General features: G+C 47.6%; 1 protein-coding gene and 1 pseudogene across 3 annotated transcripts in view; one reads left to right on the top strand and one right to left on the bottom strand.

The window, feature by feature from the left end:
* Positions 1-9,233, top strand: part of LOC149859608 (uncharacterized) — a 62,999-nt gene extending 53,766 nt beyond the window's left edge. For all 3 annotated transcript variants that reach the window (XM_090057764.1, XM_090057763.1, XM_090057762.1), the window contains 2 exons: positions 5,667-5,786; positions 6,691-9,233. In XM_090057764.1, the coding sequence (XP_089913890.1) occupies positions 5,667-5,744 (78 nt within the window). In that variant the 3' untranslated portion in view covers positions 5,745-5,786; positions 6,691-9,233. The remainder of the gene's footprint in view (positions 1-5,666; positions 5,787-6,690) is intronic.
* Positions 9,234-17,077: 7,844 nt separating this feature from the next.
* Positions 17,078-26,026, bottom strand: LOC149859607 (zona pellucida sperm-binding protein 4-like; annotated as a pseudogene).
* Between the last annotated feature and the right edge of the window lie 1,072 nt (positions 26,027-27,098).

Below are 27,098 nucleotides of genomic sequence, written 5' to 3'. Positions count from 1 at the left end.
AATGAATGATGTGCTCAAGGCTGTTTTTTTTAACATCTACAAAAGTATTCATATATTAGATAAAGAACCTGAGGCTGAACACAGTGAGAAATGGGCTTCTGCCAAGTTAAACAACAGCCACAGGCAATAGTGATTTGCCTTGCACTGTTTTAAACAGAACAATATTTATTTACAGTTTTCATACTGACTCTTCCTTCATACAGAACAGTGTTCACCCCTATGCAAAGGACCTGCAGAAGTGCACAGACCTGGGTATGGCCCTCAAAGGGGATACGTTTCACCCCCAAAAGTATCATTTAGTGGCCCCTGGACAAAGAACTTATTCCAGCCTAGCTGTCTATTGAAGCTTGGGACAGATATTAAACATCAACTGGTTTAAGTGATCAGAAACTGGTTTAAACCTGTAACGGAACATATGTTCAGTGCACATAAACTAGTTTCAAAATGGCCAAAACTAGTTTAAGATAAATCTGGTTGAATGTAGTATCATACTTAACCAACTGAGGTCAAACCAGTTTATGGAACTTCTGTCCCAGACCCCTTCCTGGTTTAAGTAAAATCAGAGTCTTCCAGCATCCCATCATGTTCTGCATGCCTGGGCTGGGCTGGGCTGGGCTGGCTTGCCTGTTCCAGCCAAGCAGGGTTGGCTCCTCCCCCCTCCTCCCTAGCGGGAGCACTGTCACTGCTCTGGCTGGCTGAGAAAGGGGTGGGGGTGGGAAACCCTGTTCTGGAGTGTTGCTAGGTCTGTCTGGCAAGGGGACAGCAGCCTTTGCCAGGCATTCCCAGCCCCCCACCCGCCTTGCTGCTCCAGTGGCAGGAGCGGGGGTGGGGCAAGATCCCAGTAGCCTGAAGGGAAGCAGGAGTTTAATCCCCCCGTTGCTGGGGGGTGGGGGGGTAGTGTGGGCATGGGGCGGGGGGCAGGGGGAATGTGACCTGGTTGCAGGGGTTAGGGGCAGCTGGGGCTAGTTATGGAGCCTGACTCACTGCTGCCTTCCACTGCAGCAGTGCAGTCCAGGTTGGGGCAGCCGTAGTGGGTGGGGATCAGCACCTGCTGCCTCCCACCTCCAGCCCCATGTGAGGGCCATTGCTTGCAGGTAGGCTGTAGCTCCAGTATGGCTCCCTGCCCCTGGCAGCTGAGGGAGCACAGCTGTGCTGGTGGCCGTGGGAGTGTGGTGGTGGCAGGAGCATGGTGGCTGTGAGCGGGGAGCTCCTGCAGCCGCTGGCGGCACTGGTGGCAGCAGGGTGTGTGTGTGTGTGTGAACGTTGACCAGGGTTTGGCAACCACCTGCAGGTGCCACCAGCATTGTCAGCAGCAGCCAGCGGGGATTGCTGACCGCCTGCTGGCCACTGCTGACAGTGTCAGTGGCACCTTTTTGCAGGGGGCGCAATGCCACGCTCAGGGGGTGCATGTGCACCCATGTGCACCCCCTACACATTGCCCCTGCCCCCACCCTCTCCCAGCAGTGGTGTAGCAAACTATCACAGTAGGTGGAGGTGAAGCACTGTCACCTGCTGCCTGCTTGTGATGGCACTGGGCACTCAGGGTGGGCTTCTGTGGGGCAGGGGCATGGGCAGTGGTGAGGGGAGGCAATGGACCTCCACAGTCTGGTTCAGCCCAGCTCTGCGGCCCAGGACTGCGGCCCAGGACTGCAGCCCAGTCTGGCCTGATCCTATGGCTCAGGGGCGTAGGCAGCAACTGACCTGCGGTAGCTTACCCCTCCCTCTCCAGGTGGTGGTGGTGGAGCAGACCATCACAGTGGACAGAGGTGAGGTACATGTCAGCTGCTGCCTGCTCATGGCGGCACCTGGGTGTTCGGGGTGGGCTGTAGTGGGCCAGTTGCTGCCTATGCCCCAGGGTACAGGCTTGGCCGGATCAGACTGGGCTGCACTCCTGGGCTGCAGATCCAGGTCAGACTGGATTGTAGCAATTCATTGCCTTCCCCGCCCCACTGCTCATGCCCCTGGCCTGCAGCAGCCCACCCCGAGCAGGTGATGGGTGACAGGTGCTTCACCTCTGCCTGCCATGATAATTTGCTCTGCCACCACTGGGAGGCAGTGGTGGTGGGGAGCTGCACTGCAGTTACGGCCCAGCTGCAAACTGCGGCCCCCATGTGGGACTGGAGATGGGAGGCGACAGGTGCTGACCCTTGGTCCCTGCAGCCACCCCAGCCTGGACTGCACTGCCGCAGCCAGAGGCAGTGATAAGTCAGGCTCCATAACTAGCCCTGACTCCCCATCCCCACAGCCAGGTCACAACCCCCCTCCCCAAGGCTGGCTGGCCACTCCTCAGAAGGACTCGGCCCAGGGCACCATGTTGATGCCCATGCCACTGCTGACTGCTATGGGGGGGATTAAACTCTCCCCCCACTTCCCCTTCAGGCTACTGGAGTCTGGCTGCCACGGCCCTGGGTACACAAGCACTGCCTCCTCTGCAATGGTGGTGTTAAATCCATGTTTCCTCTCTGGCTACTGAGGTCTGGCCATGCACCCACTCTTGCTGCCAGCCAGCAAGTGAGTGGGGGTGGGGGATGGGCACCCCTGATAGGGGCAACTTCCCCCCTCCATGCAGACTCTGGCTGGAAACCCTGCAGGCCAGGATGGGGGTTTCAACCCCTCCCCAGTCATACTCAGGCCTGCCCTTAGCTTAGTTCCTCTCCAGCTGAGGGCATGCTCTAGTGTGCTGCAGCTTCTGGCCTGAGCCACTGCAGGCATAGACTTGCATGCAGAGTTAAAAATGAATGTCTGTTCACTTGCAAATTGGTTCAAATTCTACCCAGGTTAGATTAACCTGCAAAGATTGAATGAATTCAGGCTCCAGCTTTTTGAATGTCTGTCCCTAGTTTGAGAGAAGAGGTGTTTCCCAACCAGTTTTGCTTGGGCTGATCTTACTGTTCTAAGATTTTCTTAAGCAATGAATGAACTTCAGAACATCAAGAATTGGCTCTAGGCAACAGATGAACATTCTGGTGGTATTTCAGATCTTAATGAGAGAGCTCAGTCCTGGATGCAAGAGTCAGACTGGAAATGCTTCGGGAATGTGCCTCTGTATTTTTGCTACCCTTCCGTTGGCCTGGTATCAGAGCATGAGGTTTTGAGAGTGGTCTGTGACTTCATCTAAGTTCTCCCCTTGTTCATAGATTCATAGATTGTTAGGAGCTGGAAGGGACCTTGTAGGTCATTGGGTCCAGTCCCCTTGCACTAAGCAGGAAAAGACAACTGGGGTCAAGTGACCCCAGTGAAGTGACTGTCCAGTCCCCTTTTGAAGATTTCCAGGGTAGGCAATTGTACCACCACTGGAGGAAATTTATTCCACAGTCTGGACACCCTGACTGTGAAGGAGGTTTTCCTGGAATTAAGCCTGAAGTGACCTTCCAGGAGTTTATATCCATTGCTCTTGGTCTTCCCCGGGGGTAGAAGCTGTTCACCAAGTTCTTGATGTACTCCCCTGATATAGTGATAAGCTGTTACCAAGTCCCCTCTCAGCCTTCTCTTCTACAGGCTGAGGAGGCTCAAGTCCGTCAGCCTCTCCTCATATGGCTTGTCTTGCAAGTCCCTGATCTTCTCTGGACCCTCTCAATTTTTTCCACATCCTTGTTGAAGTGCAGCACCCAGAACTCTCATCCTCAGGGTAGGTAGTGTTGCCTAAGATTTTCAGCTTCATCCCTCTGTGTCTTGATCTTCCCTAGCCCATTCTGAGGACAGACAGGATGGCAGAATGGGGTCTTTCTCAGTGTGCATGTCTACATGAGATGCTGTGTTGTTGTAGCGATGAGCTATGCCAATGTAGCTCATCGCTATGGCTGTGTAGAATTGGTGGGCATGAACTATGATGCTACTGTGCAGTAGCTCGTTGCTATGGTGCAGTAGGGTCAGAAACGACCTGTGTGGTGCCAAGTAATGCCAGTTACTATGTAGTCACTTAGTACTTGCTGTACTTGCTAAAGCAAGTACTAAATGACTGCACAGTAACAACATATTTAGATGCACCTGCTATCTCTAATCCTTCTTGCTGTTGGAGGAGCTAGATATACCATGAACACAGTTTTACTTATGATTGATCTCCTGCTATGTGTTTCTAGTTCTGGCTATAACCCAGAAGCAGTCATATATATGAAAAGCAATGGACCCACCCAGACAGTTCCCAGAAAGACCTGAGCTTTTCTGAAGGACCCCTCTTAACAAAACATGTTCTCGGTTCCTCCCTTGCTAATTCTTTCTAGAGATGAATATGAGCTGTGAAGTTCTGAGGGATCAGGAACCCCATGGTCTTTTACAACCTCATCACTTAGGATTTCTCCATGTATGTATACATAGAGATGCTAATGTAGCTTAGTAGAACTAGGCTGAGTTGGGGTTGTTAAAACCTCTTTGTTTGCTAAGTTGTCATTCCTAATTCCTCACTCTTTGGTAACAACCAAAAAAAAATGGCTACACTGTGGACAATGAGTTGGGGTGGTCTATGCAGTTCCATACAAATTGACCTCCCAGTTATGGTGGCACACAGCCAGAGGTTGGGAATGACCCTGGGAACAGGCCCTGTGTGATACTTTATGCTCCTGCTCATATGGGAACCTAGTCTCTTGGGCAAGACATGAATGATAATAACCAGCTTCAGTAAAATAAAGTAGGAAATCATTGTGCTTATTTTGAAGATTTTAAAAACAGATTAATTTTACATTTACCCTTTACAATTTAATAAAAATCTTTATGTCAGATACCCAAATGACGATTTTCAGCAATGATCCATTATCTATAACCATTTCAGTATTTTGGGTTTAGAAACTCACAAATAATTCCTTAATGGCAAAAACTATTTGCAAGAAAAGATTTTTTTTAAAATCACCATAAAATGTGATTCAGAGTATTTTGGCAAGCTCTACCCTTGATCTTTTACTAGCCCACAGGGCCTAATCTAAAGTTTACTAAAATCAAAGGGAATCCTTCCATAGATTTGCAGTGTGTTTTAGATTCAGAAATAAGGGTTTGTCTATTTGCAGTCAATGGGAGTGGGCTTCTGTTGGAACAAGGCAATTGAGTATCCATAGAGCAGCTCTGTGCTGATGAGTGTGCCTGAAAGTGCCACTGGGAAGAGGACACCGGATCATTTTGAGGCATCTACATTGCCTCACATCCAGGAATGGGCATACGCAGTGCAGGAGCATATGGGCAGGTCCTGCTTCTCACCAGTAGCCTTGGCCTTGACATGGAAGCAAGGCAAACTTCCTGAATAGCACACCATTCTATAAAGGTCTAAGGTGCTAATCTGCCCTGCCTAGCACAGATAATTGACTTTGTTTCTCAACACCTTATTTCCTACCCACTAAAAAGTGCTAGATTTTTAAAAGGCAACTCTCCCTGTAATTTCCCCACCATCCATCAACCTCTGGGGGTCAAACACTGCTTATTCTCACACACAGCCATATTTTCACAGTTCTTTCTGTTATGCTGGGACTCAGTGCTAAGCAATGTATTTTATACCTCTCTCTTTTTTGGAAGCTGCCCCAAGTATTGTGAAAGCCTCCGTTTTGTAAATTTAGGCGGGAGGAAATAATAGAGCTGGGTGTAGCTCAGATATGTATGCCTGCACACTAGGTAACATGTGCAAAAGCATGCCACCATGTGTTCCAAGTGCTATAAACATTAATAGCATTTTTCCATTTGTTTAGGCCAGATATTATGTCTTCAGATCTGAGGAAGACAGAAAGGAACTCTATGATAGTGCTGGGGCACAGCACAAAGAATGAAAACATCTGGCCTCTCTGATAATCTGGATGGAGTGGAACAAGGTAAGAAAAAGACCAGGGGAGAGGGGTTGCATAGCAGAAGCCAGAGAATTTCTCCCAGAAATTCCTACATCAAGTTCAAGAACCCATTTGTAGGAACACAAGGTTGGAAAGAGGCTTTCTAGGATATCAAGTCTAGTCTCCTGCAGTTGCAGGCAGTCTAGAAATTACACCTTCTCCTGTTCCAGAATGAAAATCATTACTTCACACCCTCACTTAAAGCTACAAGGAACAGGATCAGCAACACCATCACAAAACAAAACAAACCAACCACCTATAAAATGCCCTGTTACAGCAATGGCAGGGAAGTACTTGCTCAGTATATACTTAAACAATCCTGGGAAAAGGTCTGAGCCCCACAGTACAGTGGAAGGCAAAAATCTCATAATCTGGGCCTCTAACATACAGGAAAAATTCCTGCCTGACTCCAAATCTGGCTACTGGTATGACAGAGTGGAATAGCAGGGCCAGGCTTAGGTATGGTCAGTGACCTTATAAATGGAATTTAAGACCTCCAAATGATATTGGGCAGTGGTGGCAGAGCAGGAAGGGTCTGTCTTGCTATGTTCTCTAGACATATGAATGCAGTATTAGCAGTGAAGCCCCACCACTTAACTCAGCTGTGTAATTGGGCACCTGGTCATTCAGTTTGGTGGGGTAGAGTCAGCCAGATGAGATTCTGGCAACATCACTTTTGCGTGCCCATGGTTATGGAAACTGTTGTGCTTTAACCTTGCAGGTCTGCTAGGCTCAGACAGACCTTTGTCTTGTTACCTGACAACTTCCCTTTAGTTAAATTAAAAGGGGAAAAAGAGGGAGCTCACACTTTGTTTCCACCACTGAAAAGCTGTCAGCTGGGTAAAGGCAGCAGGGTCTCTTTCTAATCTCCTGCACTTTCTTGTTTCAGAGAAGAACATTACTGGACTCTAAACCACAAGCCCTGGGATGCACCTATATTTTCCAGGCTGTGTCATGGAAGGAAGAGAAAGAGTAGAAAGTAGGGAGGTAGAGAAAGGTTTGTTGAAGAGTGGCATGTTTGGCTCTGTATGGCTTTGCTCTCCAGTCTAGAGTGTGCTTAAAAACAAAGCTACATATCAGAAGCATAATTACTGGTCACAGCAACAGAAATAGCAGGTATGCTTAGCGTGTGCTGTGAAACCTCTTTTCTGGGCTATGGACAGATATTTGAGTGCTGCTACTTGTTCTGTATCCTTGTTCTCTGAAGTCTTTCTCCAGTGGAAACATTCTTGAGCTTACAAAAATGTCATAGACTCTTTGCATATGGTAGAAGTTGCTGGTTGTGGGGTGTCAGGCTCAAGGGAGTTTTACTGCACACATATCTAAGCTGCATACATATCTAAACCACATTCACATTCTGAAACAGTCATTGCCCATCTGTGATTGGCAAGGAAATGTTAATGAAACCCAGGCAATCACTGAGTCTCTGAAAGCTAAGATTTTCTAAAACTATATTCAAAACAATGTTTAAGACCCAATCCAGTACATGCAACCCACTTTATCTCAGTGAAGCCCCAGTAAATTCAGCAGATCTCCAGGTAGACAGGAGATTACACCAATACTGAGGTCACTGGGGCCCAAAAGACACTTAAATAAACAGCCTTATCTTCAAGTTTTGAGGGAACACTCACAATGAACCTTGATTATTTAGGCACCCATGGTTTTGAAAAGCCAGGTGACTAGTTTTCTCTTGGGAGCCAAACTCAGGTCCTCATCTAAAACAAAAAAGTTCTGGGCAGTCTAAATCAAGGATTTTGGCTTTACGAGACTACTTGCTTGTTCAAGTGCCAGGTGCCAAAGGTTTTGGGACAGGCTCATACACTGGACAGATTAGCTAAACCCTGCAGTCTCCTGGATTGAGCACAGGCTTAGAGCTCTTTCCGAAAGATCTGGGAAGCCAGGAGCTGAAAAGAAAGTCAATAAGATAGACATGTTTTTTACAAGTCACTTCTGTTTCCTCCTAGGGGCTATACTCTTTCCACTCTGTTCATTACCTTAGAGTTCTTAGACCATACACAGCTGGACTGTTGCCAGTCATCCAATGTCCACCATCGAACAGTCTTAAGAGACAGTCAGACCATACTGAGAAGGTTCCCAGGGAAGCCATGGCTACAGTAGCATTCCAGGAAGCACACAACTTTTGGTCCAAGGGGTCATGCATGTGGGGTAGAAGTTTAGAAAACTAGTTTCTGCTTATTGCATGTTGCAACATTAGAATCATGTTGCAGAGCTACTTGTCAAGCAAGCCTCAAAGTTAAAGAATCGCAGACAGGAATTTAGAAATCTGACCTGCTCTAGAACTCTAGGAGATTGATAAACCAACAGAGCTAAGCAAATTTCAGAAGACTCAAAATTTGAATAAGTATCCAAAAGCTTAACTGATTTGCCTTTACTTATCTAGGACTTCCAGATCTATAGAACTAGGAAGTCTCTAAATGACAGAATCTCTGGTGTGAGTTCATGTAATTCTGCCTATTTGCACAGCTAAAATTGGAAACAAGGAGAGCTAGCCAAACTCCAGCTCAGATAAGGTTCAGATTTAGAGCATGTGAACAAGTTGTTGGGGAGGTAGAGAAAACAAGCTATTAAATGCAAGTGGTTTGTCTGGGTTTAGAAGTCAAAGATACAGATCTGAATCCAAATTTACTTGCAACTGGGGGGGGGGAGTGAGTTCAGTCCTCCTTTCATTCAGAACATGCAAAAACATGTTGGAAGAAGACATTTGGCTTGAATTGTGTACATGCATGACATGATCCAAGGAGGAACAGCCATTTTTAAAAAATCCAAGGCTGTTTAGACACATAGACCAAAACATGTAAAAGATTCCAAAAATGACCTTTAATTTGTGTGGCCAACTAAAGGCAACCTGGGCCTGATTTTCAAGTTAAAAAGTCCAAAAGCTAGTTTTACAGAACTGTTTATGCTTAGAACCTACTTAAAAATCAGGCCTTTGCTGTTCCAATCTGACCACCCCCAAAACAGCAGTTACAACATATTTCAGTTGTGCTGTCTCTGCCACCATTCTGGGTTTCTGTTCCTCACTGTATATCTTTGCAGCTTCACCAAAAAGCTGCAGAGATTTAAAGCATGATTATTCTGTGAATAGTCGGTATTTCTTCATAAGCACGTAAGCCAAAACTTGCATTGAGATACATCCTGCATGATCCTGCTGACTTCATGGGATGTGAATCAGTGCTGGATAAGGCCCAAAGTGCTGTAGATGGGGGTCAAAATCCCAGTTTATAACACTTACCTTCACATTTATGTAACTTGTTTTATAAAGCAAATTACTCCTTTTTTTGTATTATGACATTATATTAAATGTACTCATATTTTAGAAATCTATTTATAACATGCACCATACTGTATATTTCCCCACACCTGGATTTATTGTATTACATGTGTAACAAGCTTAATAAAAGCATTGCAATTATGAAATATGTTTGGACTTATTTTAGTAAGTAGCCAAGTTGAGACCAATAGCTTCTTCCAGGTTCAGCATGTGAGAAGGCAAGTGCTAAATTTTTGGTGTACCAAGTTGGCTAAGAACTGATCTGCTCTTTAATGCTACACTTCAAGGAATATTGACAAATTTGGAAAGAACTGGAGTTGTTTTATTGAAGGGTTGCCCAACTGATGGCCTGAAAGGGGTTAAATTGCATCCCCCAGCCTACCTTCCAAATGCCAGCCCCCTCTCCAACTACAGCTATTGCTGCTGGACCCTCTTCCTGTCCCCAGCCCAGGGGCAGGACAGCAAGTTCTGGGGAGCCTGGAGCTCAGGGATCTAGATGGCCCCACACCGTGGTAGGAACTAAAGGAGGCTCATACAAAGAGGGAGGGGAGTGCAAGGTGGGTGGGGTGCACAACAAGGGAAGCCTGCATGACAGGGGAATTCATGGGTGTATGGGTCAGGAAAGCCCATGTGGCAGCAGGAGCTCAGAGTGGCTCATGGTGGGGAAGGGGAGTGTGTGGGGGTGGGGGTGGGGACACTGCTAGGGAATCCATGCAGTGTGTGGCCTGGGGAGCCTGTAGCCCATGGAGATACAGCCCCAACTGCTGAAAAATGTCAGACAGCCTCATCTTGTTGGTATGAGATACTATTCCCATTGAAATTAAGAGGAACGGGATGAAACCCTAGAAAAGCTTTTGGATACACATTTTCAGAGTGGCTGGTGATGTTGAGTGACTGAACGGGATCCTTGCAGTTTCAGAAGTGTGAAACATGGATTCCAGATGGAAGAGAGAATGTGTCACTTCTGAAGTGAGACTTAAGGCAGCTCACATAAGTGCTCAGGAACAGACATGCTCATCATTAGAAGCTATATTTGAAATCTGTGTTTTTGGAACAGTTTTTGACAAAAAAAAGAAAGGAAAGAAAAACTTAGACAAGAGCCCCGGTTTTTTTTCCAGTGTAAGAATAAATTTGCCAAGACATGCAAGCCAGGCTCACACATACATGGGGGGAGGTCCTGAGATTGAGAAGTAGAGCAAAATAGGAAGGAAAACTATAAAGTCATACAAATTGTATGCTAGTAGAGGCTCACTGGAAGCCATGAACGATACAGGTGAAGAAGAGAAGGGACCTGTGCTTCTGTGGCAGGACAAAAAAATATGGAGACAGCAGAGTGGAGGTTGTTTCGTTGCTGCTTGTGCTATGACTGTTCTGGGGATATACTGGAGTGCTGAGACTAAACTGTTGTACACAGCTTCTATTGTCTACCTACTATTAGAAGTCTAAGAGACAGACTGTGCATCAAGAGCTCTTTATCATTTCTAGGATGCTAATGAAAGCTAGAAGAAAGTGGGACTAACAGGACTCTCAGGTGCTTTACCCATTGCCATGCCCAACTCAGTGTAGGTATAGGCGTTCAAGCTTGGCATTTCTTTGCCTGCCAACAGCAGACAAGTATCACAAAGATAAGTGCCTAAGGTGTTAAATGAGCCCAGGTGACCTGTATATGATGAAGTATTAGTGTCAGAAATACCATGTTACTGGGCACCAAAATGGTGCTTTGTATAAAAATTTTCAGAGTGATTGAAACACAGATAATAGCACACAGAACATTGTGAGGGTTTAAGTACTGAGAAAACTGACAGTCCTCCACCCACTCGAAGGGCTGCACTGGGGTGACATGAAATTTTTGTCCACTTAAATCTACCACCCTAAGAAGGAGAAAGGCTCCTAAACCACTCTTTTCTATGTATTTCTCCATCCCCTCCATGCCTGTTTGTTCTCTAAACAGGTATTGGAAGAAAAAGTTTCAAGCTCTAACTAGCTTTAATGAAGAAAGACAAGCCATGGGGTTTTCAGTTTAGTTGCAACTTGCCCCTTCTCTTCCCCCCACCTGAAAAAAGTCTGGCAATCAGAATTTGACTGTTCTTTTGGTCTTTCCACCCTCAAGACACATACTAGCTAACAAGGTGGCTTTTTATCAGTGTCATGGAAATTTTTTAAGTGTGTGCTGCCAGTACAGAAGAGGTTAAACTGACATGCGCAGTTTGAAGCTGTGAGTGGAAATTTCCAAGGCTCACCCAGTCCTTGCCCCCTGGGTGACCTGCGGAGCTGTCAATCATTGTTGACCTACTTTCCCCACAGACATGCTCAGATTGTGTCAGCTCCTGACTGAGAGCATGCTCAGTCAGAACCTGACATGAGGTAATCGGACTAGAAATTTCTCTGCGGAGAGCACGTTGATTGGCTACTAAATTGATATAAAAGTTCTGTGAGCCCCTCCCTCGGGGGGAGATCGCGTGGACCAGAGACAGAGGCTGCTGCTGCAGGGACTGTTCTCTGAGTCAGGCTTCAGGGCCTATTGATCTCCTCCTTCGGTGGCTTCATATTGCTTATTGTATTACGGTTTTGACTACGTTCATCTGGCTTCCTGACTTACCTTTCGAACTGATTAACGGCTTACGATTTCGGATCACCCTATGGACTTTGTTTAACCCGGTTCTGGATCATAGACCTTGGCTTTCTTCACCACCTACGACTCTGCTCATCCCTCCAACTGACGTCTCCACTGCATCACCTTCTGGCTACTGACCTCAGCTTTTCTCATTCGACCACCCGATTTGTCCATTGCTGTGGACTGGCGTCACGCGGTTCATCATCACCGTGTTACAGTTCGTTTTATTGTTTGTTTCGTTGTTTGTAATCCCCATTTATGAGCTGTTGACCAGCCCTGGGACTAGGTCTTCGGACTGAACCTCGTGGGCCAACAGACCCCTTTGTTGTTAATTGTTTGTTTGTGTTCCAACTGTAACTGAAGACCTTTCTGCCTACGCCTGAAGCGTAAGTCAAATAAATTCACCTGTCTGTCTTTCTCAATCCGCTCCGAGTCCCTAACTCCAGACTCTACGCCGCTAATCCCACCTGTCCGTATCTAATTGCCACCCCGGCCCACCGTGACCTTGGGGCCCGATCCTTCGGTTTTCCCCGACAATCAGGAGACGTGTTTGAGGCAATGTACTTTATGATACTGATTTCAAGTCCTACAACAGGAGTATTTAACACAATGCCAGGTCTGGGAATAAGTTACATGCCCTAATTCTGGAAGTAGATTCCCCTCCCTCTCCTCATGCTTCCAGAAACACAGGTCCCCTTCCCCTGTTTACTCTCCCCCTCCCTCCACCTCACCCGCCTGCCGACAACCCCCCTAGTATGTGACAAAGGACATGCTCCCACATGTCTTAGATCCAGTTTATGTCTGTTTTAATTTGTATATACAGATGTGTGTTCATCTGTCGATACAAGGGCACTTGTGTAAACCCGCCAAACAAAAACATGAGCGAACTAGAAGATGGTAACAAAATAGATTTGTTTCCCCAGTTTCAGCTTGTATAAACAAGGCCATAGTTATATTTGCTCTCAATAGGCAGGAGACTAGGGAATCTACATAACTACAGGAAGAAAGTGATATTGGGGTTACTATTCAGCTATTCTGCTATAGGCTAAACATCTTAAGAACCAAGATGCAGCTTGTTTTCCTAAAAAAAAAATAATCATAGCTAAATGGCAGACTCAAGGCCAAAAGCCAGGCTCTAAGCTGTAGGAGCGACATGGCTGCAGCTTCCCCAGCCCCCAGGTAGGGCTGCTGGGGCCAGCAACTGTGCTAGTCTCACCCTCTCCTGCCCCATCTGGGGTAACCTGCTGCGTGCCAGAGGGTGTGTGGTACAGGCATTCCCCAGGGACAACCAGAAGTGTCACAAGGTGTCTTGTTGCTAGTTGTCCCTGGGGAACCAAACATCTGTGCTTGTCTGGTTGAGGCCTCAGGTGTCTATTTCTGCAGTGTTTTAAGTTAGAGTTTATTTAAGGTATGACTGTTTGGTACACCACAGTATGTTAATTTACCATACATAAAGCACACCATGCTACTGGGGCTACACTGCTTGTAGGACCTCTGCATTGTGCCACATGCCTTCACAGGACACCCAAGTCCATCTTTAAGACTGCCATCTCTGCAGTGCATCTTCTCTCAGAAATTCACAGGAATGGGCCAGTAGAAAGTTTACATCTACCTCCATTTCTGGGAGCACACACCAGGAGGAAATACTCATGAAGTGGGTGTACCTCAGAACTAGCCTGCTCCAAGAGGCTTATAGCAGGGATGCAGGAGGAAGAAGACTCAGGTTAGGGCAGATACTGGGCATTCACAACAGGATCTTATTATCCCTGCAAGCAGCTGCTGGGAGGCAGAATCTGTTGTGCCTTATTGTGTTTTCCTTGCATTGTCCCTTTAAGGCCAAAGTCCTCATGTTCAGCACTGCAGGGTTCAGTTTGCTTGTGGCAGTTTTGCAGCACTGGGGACTCCACGTTCTCTGCCATGAGGAGCCAGGACATATTCTTCATTCCCCTCCCTCCACAGGACTGGGATGGGTTGAGTCAGAGGCAGAGCAAGTATAAGATCTGCATACATCTACCAAGGGCAATTGTTAAGATCCACCCTGGATATGATGATTCCAGAGAATTATAGTGATACAGCAAAAATGTTGTTATCCGGCACCCAAGGGGAATGAGCGGTGCTGGATAACAAAATATTCTGGTTAATTGAGAGGCCCAAACAGGTGTCTTTGCCTGTTCAGGCCACTGCTTCTCCTGCTGGGTCTGGGGTGTTGCTACCCCTCCCACCACATCGCCGTCCCTCCTGCAGGCCCCGAGGGACAGAGAGGTGGGCCCCACACAGCCTGCTTTGCCCCAGGCCGTGGGGGCTTGGCAGCGCAGGCTGCTTTTCCCGCGCCATGAGGGCTTGGCGAAACCAGATGTGCCACGGTGGGCACTTCCAGTTTCGCTTTTACCCTACAAGCTGGCATACAGGTTAATAGAGCATGACACCTTGTAAGGTGCTGGTTAAGGCAGCTTTTTCTGTAAATAACTGTTAGTTCAACCCAGGAGTGTCCAGAGTATTGTTGCTTAACTCATAACATATCATCTGGCAACAAGGATGGGATGCTTTGCTGAAAAGACACCCCTAGATTGTGAGGATGACATTCTGAGACCAGGCTGTGTTTTGTGATCAGAGGGAAGGTTTTTTTCTTCTATTTTTCTCTGTATATGGCTGATGTTAGTTAAAACAGCTACATTGGGGCATATAGAAGAATTTGATGTGAGCCAGCTGGCTTCTTGGGACTCTTATGCAGAAATCCTATTACCTGGAAGCCAACAAAGTAGAAAACCCAGAACAGAAGTGTGCGATCCTCCTGACAGTATGTGGTACCAAGACATTTGCCATTGTTCATTTGCTCACAGCACCTGCCTTACCAAACACTAAGTCTTATGCTGAACTAATTTCATAGTTTCAGGCACATTTTTGCCCAAGGCCATCTGCTACCCTGCAGAGATTTCATTTTTTTAAACAGGACCAAAAGGCCAATGAAGGTATAGCAGATTACCTGGCTGAGCTCCATTGCCTTGCCAAATTTCATGAGTTCGGTGATCTCCTGGATGGCCTGCTTGGCCCCATAGAGGGGTTTGCTGCTTGAAGGTCAGTTCCGGGAGACCAAAAGACTGTGGCAAGTGTATTCACTCCCAAACCACTCACAGATTAGCTTCCCTAGAATGTGAGGTACAAAAACTATATTTGATTCAAAATGTTGGTGCTGTTGAAACTCAAGGTTCTGAGATGATTGCAGCTGTAATAATAAATGGACAGATGTGCAAAATGGAAGTGGGCTTGGGTTCAGGAGTATCCCTCATAGATGAAAACACATTCTTCCAGTTGTTTCAGCACCCTCTCCCCAAGTTATTGTGGAAACTTTGGGTAGCTGCAGTGTAGATATCCAGTATGGATCTGTTAGACAGTGTCTACCCCTTGTTGTCACTAAGGATTCCTGCAAAAGTCTTTGGGGGAGAAATTGGTTCTCACCATTGGGAATCAGTTTTCAATGTGTGCACAGTCTCTACACAGAAAGTCTGGAGAAGTTTGCAAGAGTTTCCCCAGGTATTCTCCGAGGAATTAGGAACTTACTCAGGTCCACCTGTGACGTTCCAAATGGATCCTGTGATAGCCCCTATCTGTATGAAGGCTGAACGTACCTTTTGCACTGTGGCCGAAAATTGATGCAGAATTAGATCGGCTTATCTGGCAAGGGGTCCTTGAGCCAATTGTACATACCACACTAGTTGTTCCTCTTTTAAAACCTAATGGCAGTGTTCACATTTGTGGGGATTACAAGCGCACTGTTAATAAAGCACTTAAGCAGAACCTGTACCCAGTGCCTGCCATTAACCAGTTACTGTCTGTTCCTGCAGAAGGTAAGGTTTTTGCCAAACTTGACCTCACTCAAGCCTATCAGCAATTGATAGTGGATGACAAGGCTGCTGAGGCCCAAATGATAATTGCACACTGGGGAGTGTTCTGTGTCAAGCGCCTCAGGTTTGGAATTTCTGTGGCACCAGGAATTTTCCAGCAGTTCATGGAGAAAATGCTAGCAGGTATTCCTGGGTTGTTCACACATCCACATTGATTTTGCTGGCCCTTTTCAATGTAAGGACTTCTTAATTGTTCTTAATTGCTCCCTTTTCAAGGTAAGAGCTTCTTAATTGTTGTTGTCTCATACTCAAAATGGCTTGAGGTGATTACTGTCTCAACTCTTACATCAACTGCCACTATAAAAGCTCTGTGTCAGTTGTTTTCATCCCATGGGGTGCTCTACACTATTGTTTCTGATCACCACATAACATTCACTTTGGCAGAGTTCCAAGATTTTTCCAGCTGCAACCTCATTCAAACCGTTACCATTGCACCTTGCAGGCCACAGGCCAATGGGCAAGCTGAGCAAATGGTGTAGACTACAAAAGATGCACTGAAAAGGATTGTTATAGGAGATTGGCCTACAGACTGGCCAGATTTCTGTTTGTTCAACATGTAATTCCTTGCCTTACAACAGGGTCCAGCCCATCAGAGCTTCTTATGGGTCATCGTCTCAAAACATGCCTCGACTGTGTTAACCCAGACCTTGTGAGAGACATGCAGTTTAGGAAAGAAAAGGAGTTGGACTCCGCATTGGCATCTGGTACCTTATGTCTTTTTGTTCCAGAAGAGACTGTGCTTGCTTGGAACTACGGGACACCCCCACAGTGGGTTCAATCTAAAATTTTAAGCGCCACAGGACCCATATCACATACAGTTTAACCTGATGACAGCCAAGTTTGGAAACGTCATGTGGACCAGCTGCTTGGGTGTTCTCCTACTGATAACCCTACTCATGAGCAATCTCCAAGCACCAGTCTACAACTGACAGACATAGAGTCATTGGGGAAGTACTACCTGTTTCCACTAATGCAAACTCTTTGCCATCACCGTTAGAAGGAAGCATTGCTGTTGATTCTCCATATAGATTAACAGAGCCATCATCTGCTGAACCCCTCACTGAGTCCGGTTCTATGGGAAGACCTCAGCGGAAGCGAAGTCCTCCCACATGGTTGGCTGACTATTCTGTCTGGGGGAAGGGGTGTTGTGTCTTGTTGTGTTTCCCTTGCACTGTCCCTTGCAGGCCAAAGCCCTCATGTTCAGCACTGCAGGGTTCAGTTTGCTTGTGGCAGTTTTGCAGCACTGGGGACTCCAGGTTCTCTGCCGTGAGAAGCCAGGGGACATGTTCTTGGTTCCTCTCTTTCCACAGGACTGGGCTGGGCCAAGTCAGAGGCAGAGCAGGTATAAGTTCTGCATACATCTACTGATGGCAATTGTCAAGATCCACCCTGGATATGATTCCAGAGAGTTATAATAATAAATGACTGTTAGTTCAACCCAGGAGTGTCCAGAGTGTTGTTGCTGAACTCATAATGTATCAGAATCCACAAAGGTGAATATTTTGACAATAAAGTGCTGATAGTTAGTGGGGAACTGCAGCCCCAAGTCAGCTTCCACTAGTTGCATTTGGTAGTTGTCTCCTGCATATGGACACCTGGGGAGAAGGAGAACAGCAGTGAGAGGCTTCCCTACACTCCCTCAGGCCTCAGTTGTCACCCTGCTCTCCCCAGGGACTCACCCATTCCCCAGGATTGACCATTCTGGCTCTTGCTGGGGGCTGGCATGGGGGTGGCCCAGCAGTGGTGCAGAGCCAGAACCAGGTGTGGCTTGCATCAGTTCTCTGCGAAGTCCAACCTCTACATAGATGGGGTCAGGCAGAACTTTCACCATGGGATGATCCCAGTCTGTGCAGTAGGAGTCATAACTCTGCTCTGGGGTGGAGAAGGGCTCACAGGAGTCATTCTGGGTCTACAGCGGATAAAGCAGCAGGTCCCACCCCACCTCAGTATCTTCACAGGCTATATAAAGGAGGGCTTCCTCCCAGCCGTATGCTCCATTACTCCAGTACTGGTCAGGAATAGGCTAGGGTAGGAAGCAGGGTTGCAAAGGTGCTGTCCCTTACTCTATGCAGGCAAAGAAGAGATGGAATCTGACTGTCCTGCTGTTCAGAATGGGGTAGTTTAATGTATGGATACACAACAGTTTTTCTAAAGCCCATGTGCTTCTCAGCCTCTTGCGGGCTCTGGTGGAGTGTAGCTTTCCCACATAGCGCTTCACTCAATGCAAGTGACTCCTGCCATCTGATGGCAACGTGCTGTAATAGCACCCTCTGTAAACGGCTAACTTGGGTGAGCAGGTTGTCTGTCCACTGCTTATTGTAGGATACATTCACTGTAGACTAACAACTAGTGTATCGCTCTATAACAACCATGTGGTGTTTCTTCACTCCTAATGAAAAACGCGTTAGTAAAAGGCCAGACAGACCAGGGCCCCAGGATTCCTTTTACCAGAGATCCCCAAAGATTGATATGGTCCCTCGTCAGATTTGGTATCAAGTGATCTTTAATTGTAATCCCTAGGCTTATTACAAGTATTCTTCCTTGTAATACAACCTGACAAGCAGTTCCTTCAGTCATTACAACAGTGACCTTCGGTGGTACTGGCTTCAGATCCTCTGCTGGGTGTGTGGGATGTTAGTTTCTGGATTCCTTGTTGTTGAAACACAAATTCCAAGGTTGCTCCTGTCTCCCCAGGGTGGCAACACAAACACACACCATCTCTTTTTTTGTCCGCTACTTTTGTAACTTTTTCATCTCAAACTGTCCAATCCTTAAGTTTCTTACCTCATCTTTTTAGATAAGGTATTCCAATCCTATTCCATTTTTTGGTTTCCCTTCGTTCTAGGGAAACTACTGTACCTGGTTAACGCACCATACCAATCACAGCACTCACTTTTCCCACTGCCTTATAAGGTACTCTGTACAATTTAATTGCTTAGTTCTGGGAAGGCCTGAACATAACTCAGTTTTCCTGTTACATAGGGCATTAGCTTAAAGTGGTACCTTTCCCACCTAGCACCTCCCTCCTGTAACTTCCTCCCCCTGGCCTTCATATATTGTCTTCAGCCTCCCTACCCACTGAGTCTCAGTCTTAAGCATAAACCAAAAACTGCACTCAGGGACAGAAGTGCACCCTCCCAGGGGCTGTGGTGTTGCCCAACCTGTGGCAATGTGCAGTTCCAGAGCCAGGGGCCCAGTCTGGGATACAGCAGGGGGAGGAGGCAGTGTGATGACCTGGATGCCGAGGCGCAGGAAGCCGCTGCTGGTAAGGTAGTGACAGTGAACATGTAACCTGATGGGGAGAAAAACCAACAAGTCTGACGATTGAGCAGGGCCAGGTTTAGAAGTGGAGCTCAGCATGGAGTGGAAGGAGATGGCTGAACCTCTCAAGCCCATCTGTGAGGAGGGGCTGCCAGCCTAGGGCTGCAACCCAGTATCTTTGTTAAATGATAGATTTCTGTGGATACCATTCCTAGCTCTCCTCAAACAACACTTCCCTTGAGTTTGAGTCCCTCTTAGTGCGAGTTGGGAGGATCCCGGCTTTACAGGATACACAGACCTCTTACGGACACTGTAGTGTAACAGGTTTTGCAAAAATACTGGTCTTGAGCTTCCTTCAACAGAGGAGAGGCAGCTCAAGGCTCATGTGACAAGCAGAGATGGCTCCATAGGCACAGGGCTGAGGGGCAATTTAGAAAACAGTGATGTTACCTGTTATCCTAGGTGATAGACCCTAGTCACCAGATTCTCATGTCTTTCTCTGCCACCGGCTTATTTTCATACACACTCCAGTGTCCATTCACCTGCAGTAAGATTAGGCAGTGATGCCCCAGCTGTTCTTCATTCAGGGGGTATGTTGTGGACACACTAGGAACCAGATATACTCCCCAGAAGGTCCACTGCACATCCAGTAGGGTTTGGCATTGGATTAACCTCAGGAAGAACCAGTTAGTGTGGCTTGTTCAAGACCTGCAAGGTCCCTGACGTTCTGTCTAGTGCTACCATCCCAGCCCCTACCTTTTACCTGGAAAGCGGTACCACAGGCAGAGAGTGGAAACTGATACAGAATTAAGGCACTGCTCCTTGCCACTGGGGTGCAGCCAGCCCAATGCCACTAGCCAGATGCAGAGAGTCTAAGATCAGGGCTGGTAAAGTCGCATCCTCAGAGACCACAATGGAGACTTGGCCACGTGGTGTACACTATGGTGTCACTGGAAGCAAAAAAGTGGCAGGTCAGGCTGGAGCCCAGGGTTGCCCTCTCCCATAGGAGGCAGGCCAGGCTTGAGTTAGTGGAGCTAGGAGCCTGTGCTTTTCCTGTCCTCCTGGATGTCCCTGGCTGTTGCTGCCCCCTCCCTCCCACCCTATCTAAAGGGCAAGTGCTGGGCACAGAGATTGACAGGACAGGGGAGGTTCCCTAGGAGAGCTGCAGTGGCCAACAGGGAATGCACTGCAGATACTGGAACCCTGAAGCTGGGTCAGTTCATGGACATGGCCAAAGCACATAGAGAGTCTTCAGGCAGGAACAAGATGCTCCTCAGCCTTAGGCCAACTACCAGAGCACTATGTTACCAGCAGGACTAGGAACATACAAGCCCTCTTTGGCTTTAAATGCAAGATATTCAAGTTGCTGCCCCTCTCAACATGGGGCAGTCAGTCACTCAGTTGGGCAATTCACACCTACAGTTCACCTGTGTTGCCATAGTAACAGGGATGTACCCTGTTACTAGGGCTGTAAGAACAGCTGCATTCTTCACAGTCTTCATAGATTTCACAGATTTCATAGACATTAGGGCTGCAAGGGACATCGGAAGATCATTGAGTCCCGCCCCCCCGCCCAAAAGGCAGGAAGTCAGCTGGGGTCATAGGATCCCAGCAAGATAAGCATCCAATTTGCTCTTGAAGGTGTTCAGTGTAGGTGCTTGAACCACCTCCGATGGCAGGCTGTTCCAGACCTTGGGGGCTCGGACAGTAAAGAAGTTCTTCCTTATGTCCAGCCTGAAATGGTCTTGTAGCTGGAGTACTGCGTCCAGCAGTTTATGACCGTTTGACCTCGTCATCCCTTGGGGCGCTCTGGTGAACAAACTTTCCCCCAGATACTGGTGACCACCCCTGATAAACTTGTAGGTGGCCATCAGATCACCCCTGAGCCTGCGCTTCTCCAGGCTAAAGAGCCCTATGGCTCTCAGCCTCTCATCGTATGGTCTGTTTTCCGGACCTCTGATCACGCGTGTGGCTCTCCTCTGGACTCTCTCAAGCTTCTCCACATCCTTTTTGAATTGTGGGGCCCAAAACTGGACACAGTACTCCAGCTGTGGCCTCACCAAGGTCAAGTACAACAGGAGAATGACGTTCTGGGATTTGCTTCAGAAGCATCTATGGATGCACGCCAGCATTTTGGTCGCTTTACTAGCCACAGCATCGCATTGCAGGCTCATGTTCATGTCTCAAGGCTCATGTCTTCTGGAGTGACAGATGGGGAGGCACAGGACATTGTGTCCTGGCTTTGGACAGCAGCACAGACGTGGGGGCTGGGAGCATCCAGGGCTACAGAGAAGCAGCTGGGAGTTTGCACAGCAAATCACAGCAGGGTAGAGACTGAGACTGGATGAGGAAAGGTGTAGGGACCATACACCCTTCTGCAGGACATACAGACCATATTTGGCTCAGCATCTTTCCTGAGGGTATTCCATTGGTTTGGAGCAGAGTGCAGGCATGATCTGCCAAGTACCGGAGCAGAGACTCCTCATTCAATTCCATGTCTGTTAAAGAGAGCAGCAAGAGCCACAGATGGAAAGGGGCAGTATCATAAGTTGAGATGCTGGGCCAGGGACAGAGGCCTTGGGCCAAGGCTAGATGTGCTGTTAGAGGCAAGTCATCAGTCCCAACCAGATTTGGTAGGTGCCAGTGAAATACTGACACTGGTCCAGACCTTCATGGTGCAGGGTGGTGCTCACCTCAAAGGATCTTTCAGATGAGTGAGGTGAGGGATGCTGGCCCCACGAAGGCTACCTTACCAGAGGTGGCAGAGAAAGGAAGCAGAAGGGTCTTCTCAAGGTAGGTATAGCAAGATCTACCTTTTCCTGACCGGAGAGCCACAACCTCTGGAGACAGTTTTCAGAGCAGTCTGGCACAGGCTGGTATTCCTAGTCAGGTATTCCTAGTCAGATTCTTACCTGACAGAGCAAAGGGGCACTTGAATGTCTTTTCTTCATGGAGGACTCTTTGGTCAGCAGCACCCATCCCTTCAATCCCAATCAAGATCAAATAACTGTCATTCTGGGGAAGAAAGACCAAAGAAGTCAGGACTGTTAGAGCAGCATTAGCAGAAGCCCCAGCCCCAGGTCACTCACCCACTCAAAAACATAACAGCCAGCGTAGGAGGCTTTTATTTTCTAAGAGCCATCTGGACCTTGGGACATCCACATACTACAGCTGGAATCATTCTGCAGAGCGTGCAGTTTCCTTTCATTATCTAGGAGCACAAGAGGAAGGAACAAAGGGGCTTCAGCATCTATGTTACAGAGGAGGCTGGATGCAAGATTCAGCTCACTAGCTACTGTATCACCTTTCCATATGGGACATGATCTTGGCTAGCTCTAGGGCCTACATAAGAGAGGTATAGAAACAGGGCTGTGCCAACAGGGGAGTTCTATTTTCTAGCCAAAAAAAAGAAAAGAAAACAGGGACAACCTAAGTAGTTGGTTCAAACCAAGAGGAGGTGCTTCATTCTCCTGTCCTCCATCCTCAATTTCCTCTTTTTTTAGTTAGAATTATTCACTGTACTTAATAAGCTGTATTTTTTGGAACTGTACCTTCTGGAAAACAAACTACTTCTGAAGCCAGTTTCAACCTGCTCTGGATACACACAGCCAAACTTCAGAGCAGTTATACACCACAGCAGTGGTGCTATGTGTATATAGCTACTAGTCCCTTTAAACAATTAATCAGTGTCACGAGGGAGGATCCAGCCTCTAGAATGTGATATTTTAGAGGACTGAGTGGGAGGGGGGATTCAGCCCCTTCCTCTCATAGTAGTTGGCCCTGGGGCAACATACCACTGCAAAATTCTCATGGTGGTGACTTCTCTTAACCCAAGCACTCGCTGTAAGGGAAACACTATCTCCCTGGCTTGAAGGCGGAGCAAGCTGCAGGCTTTTTTGGCCACAAACCAGGAAGTTGGGAGCAGGCAGCAAGCCATCCTGAGTCCCCAGAACAAGAGCAAGGGGGCTACTCAATACCCAGAAGCACATAGCACCCAATGGGTATATCCTCTGCCACATAACACCCACACTACTCCTTGCTATACAAGCATGAACATCTATTCCTATGGCTTCCCTGGATCCTTTATACTCTGGAGGCATCTGGAAGCAGGCTGAGCCCAGGTGCAAATGGTTCCAGCAGCCAAGTGAGACTAGCCCAGCCCAGCCCAGCCCAGCTCCTCCCCTAAATCCTGGTAATACCCTCCTAGGGCCCTCAACTGGTGCTGCTCAGCTCATCACCACTCCCTTAATCTTTTGTGAAGAGGAACTTTGAGAATTGAGGGTGATGCCTCCCTCCTTCAGGAAAGAGAAGGAGATGAGTCTGTGTTCCTGGCACAGTCTTGCCTAGTAATTCCTTTTGGAGCCCTGACACACCAGTGAAACCTAGCATTTGTGAACTACAATGGGCACATGTATAATGGGATACTTATCCACTGCCACTGGCTATTGTTCTGTTTGAACCATTCCCCTGAGGCTTATGATCACTATGATGGTTCCTGCAATGCTGCACACTTGAGTGTACATGCAGACTGGGGCATAGGATCCTAGTTGCAGTGATGGGCCCACTGCTCTTATGAGCAGCCTACTTGAATCTCTCTGAGAGACAGGAAGTGAGGCACAGGCAGGGAAAGGCATCTGATTAATCATCACAGAGAAAGCTTTGCCTCCCAACAGCTGTGTGAGTGTTGCCATCATCTACCTTGGAAGGTCACATATGATCCCAACTCCCAAACTCATACTCCTAAAAATTCCCCTCAGAATTACAACACTTGGGCCAGGATTGAAACTAAGCACAGGAGCTTTCTGACAGTAGTCCTGATGAACATGTGTGATCATATAGGCACTCTTGCAATGGTGTTGTGAGGATTCTGCATTTACCTACATGTGTTTCCACTGGGAAAGGGCAAGGACTGTAGCAGTTATTATGTGCCCTGGTTTTCACAAGAGCTCTTTTTTACATTTTGTAGTATTAGTACTGGGTTAAGATAACATCCTAATGAGCAAAGTGCTCTAAGTTCATTACTGGTCTGGTGGCAAGACAGACCCTTAAGAACAGCCTGAAAACTCTCATTTTTGCAACTGTGATAATCTATATGTCTAGAGCCTAAAATTCTTCAGTAGATGCACTGCACCCTCCTGTGGCCACACTTGGCAAATGTTCCCTTGGAAATGCTTGCAAATGTTCACCTTAAACACCTTAAACTGTTCACCTTAAACACTGGTAAGTGACACCCCTATCCTTTCTCTGAATAGTCAGAAGAGAGAGGGGTGATTTTCTCTCAGTATCTCCCTTGCCCCCTCCTTTCCTGCCTTCAGCAATACAAATACAGACCATGTTAATTCCTTTATGTATTCCCTTTCCACCTCTCTTGAAGTGATCATTAGGATATTATTTTTGTACAGAAGCAATACATATTGGCCTCAGCTAAGATCACGGCTCTATGAGATGTGAAAGAAGTCCAAAGACAACACACCAGTCACAGCCTACGAAGGTGGCAGGATTGTAAATTTGTAACAGATTTTGAAGCACAAATTACTGTCTGTCCTTTTGGCATCAGAACAGACAAAAGACAGTCTAAGAACAGACATAAAAGCTATACCAGCTGATGTAGTGAGAATCAATGTTTATTGCCGAGGGTCAGACAGCCCTGTGGGAGAAGCTGCCTAGTCATAAGTGCACAAACACTGGTACAAGCCCTAGAGAAGTCATATGAAGTCATTTGAAGACCTTGGGGACACATGTATAGAAACACATGAGTACTTAGGGCAGCTGCAGCCTTCAACAGAATAGATGCGTTTGACAAGTGCTACCAGGAACCTATTAAAGACAAAAATGCTCAAGAGATAAAAGAACTATGGACGAAGTGATAGAAGGCAGGTACGTGCCAATGAATGACTTTCATCTCACCTCCATGCACACTTCAACACAATATTTTCTGAGCAACTAAAGACACAAGCACCGTGTGATAACAGTCATCATTCTCAATAGTGGCCTTCAGCTGAAGTTCACTGCTTGACAAAAGCAGTTGATATGAATCACTGTATGCTTATCAGAAAAATACAGATATCCTGTGTGGTTGTTGCCTCCAGGAATCCTGGGATACTTATACTTTAAGTGGATAATTACAGCAAAATGATGTGTAAGCAGCTTTGGATAAAACCAGTACATCAAAAGCATCCTATTTTTTTCATTTGTGAGAAGCTACACTATGGCCCACTGTTCTAGGAACTCCGCTACCACTTCAGGTAGGGGTGAACTGGTAAAGATTTGGAGCTGATACCGATGGCTAATTTATAATGAGCCATATCGGCTAATGATCTGATTACCGATATGTGGCTGGGCAGCTTAGAGAGCAGCATCTAGCTGGTAAGTGTGTTGTGGGGGAAGGGGTGGTGGGGGGAAGGAGCATGGGGGGAGGGCAGATCGAGGCTCCACAATGAGGGAGGGAGGGAGTGGGGCTGGGGTTGGGGCTCAGGCTGAGGCAGGGGCAGGCACTGCACAGCTGGAGTGGGGTGGGGCAGGGCATGGGATGGAGCCATGAGCAGCTCATCCAGAGCATTCAGGGGAGGATGGCTCTCACCAGTATGCGCACCCTGCTAGGGCATGAGGGGTGAAAGTGGGCTGCTACTGCAGGCTGGGACCAGGGCAGTGCCACACTCTTCTCAGTAGAGGGCTGTGCTGGGCTGTGCTTGGGCAGGCGGCAGCAGAGCACTGGGAAGGGGACTACAGGGGGGGAAGGGACTGCAGCCACTCCAGAATTTGCCATAGCCCCCCCCATGTCTCCTCCCAGCACTGCTGCTGCCCATCCCAAGTGCAGCCTGGATCAGCCCCCTGCCGAGAAGAGCTTAGCACAGCCCTGGCCCCAGCCCTCAGTGGCAGCCTGCCTTCTCCCCATGCACAGATCTGGGGGCACCCCCCCATGCCCTTCTGGGGTGTGTGCAGCAGTAGGAGCTGCCCCACCTTTCCACACCTCCCAGATGAGCCACTCATGGCTCCATCCCGTGCTCTGCCCTGGATGTGCAGTGCCTGCCCCTGCCCTGTCCCACTCCCTTTCTCACCATCTGCCCCCCCCCCACACCCCTTCCCTCACAACATACTTACCAGCCAGATTCAGCTGCATTCCATGCTGCCGAACTGCACTCCTGGCTGCCTGCATGCTGCGCCGAGGCTGCTCTCATGCATGAGGCATTTATTAGTGACATTATTGGCCACATCAGCAAAAAAAGCCGATTGCTGATACTGTAAATTTTCCTTACACTGATGCTGATCTGATATGGGACTGATGTATCGGTGCACTTCTAATTTCAGGGCATGATTAGTTATGATGCTCTCTCTTTTATTGCTGGACACACCAAGACTTCATGGAAACTTTTCCATCAGTGCCATCACTTCATGCGTCTTGGGTGGCTATGCATGACTCAAAGAAGACAAAAAGCACAGAAGAGCTTATTTATAAGTTTGCCTAGGGTCCACAGTGCTGACAAACCACAGACCATTTTGTACATACATGTGTGGTCATCAGAGACTCTACACAGAGAGATGCCATTGCCAGTCACTAGTCTGGATACAGATACAATGTCTGGTTCCATTAGCTCTTCCTTCATGTACAGTGGGGTAGAAGATGGCAGAAGCATCATAAGTTTTTCAGTGATGGGGGAGGTGGGGGAAGAATTATACTGACCCCTAGCAATGGAGGGGAGACTTTCCTGCATAGTCTCTCGTCCCTTGAGTGGCAGGTGCTACCACTGTTACTTTAACAGCATGGGCTGAGCTATTGCCACAGAAGAACAGCAGTGCTGGGGGCCCCTTCTGGTGCCCCATTCACTCCTGAAAACAGGGATGAGCCTCCCATGCAAAGCCCCCCTGTGGGGAAGGGGCATCATTCCACTCTCCTGTCTCCCACCAGACACACTGCTGGGCATGGCACTATCCCTGCCCACTCTGCCTCCTCGCTCCCTATGACAGGGCTATGCAGGGCTTTGTGTGCTGTGGAAAGATTTGGGGGAGGGAGGAATGGGAAGGGATCCATACTGCCCCCCTCTCTAAGTTGGTGCCCAGGGCTAGTGCACCTCTTGTCCCATCCTAGTTTTGCTACTGGAAGAGGACACACAACTCATGCCATTTCTGCCAAAAGCAGCAGACTTCATGAAGGCAATATTCTGAGGCTGCATAAAAAAGTGCAAAAATCAGCAATACACTTGTAGAACAGCATGACTTGTCTGTATAGG

This window comes from Crocodylus siamensis, chromosome 7, assembly GCF_052110815.1.
Source record: "Crocodylus siamensis isolate JL-2025a chromosome 7, ASM5211081v1, whole genome shotgun sequence".
Classification (NCBI taxonomy): Eukaryota; Metazoa; Chordata; order Crocodylia; family Crocodylidae; genus Crocodylus; species Crocodylus siamensis.
This window is presented reverse-complemented; position numbering and strand designations above follow the sequence as displayed.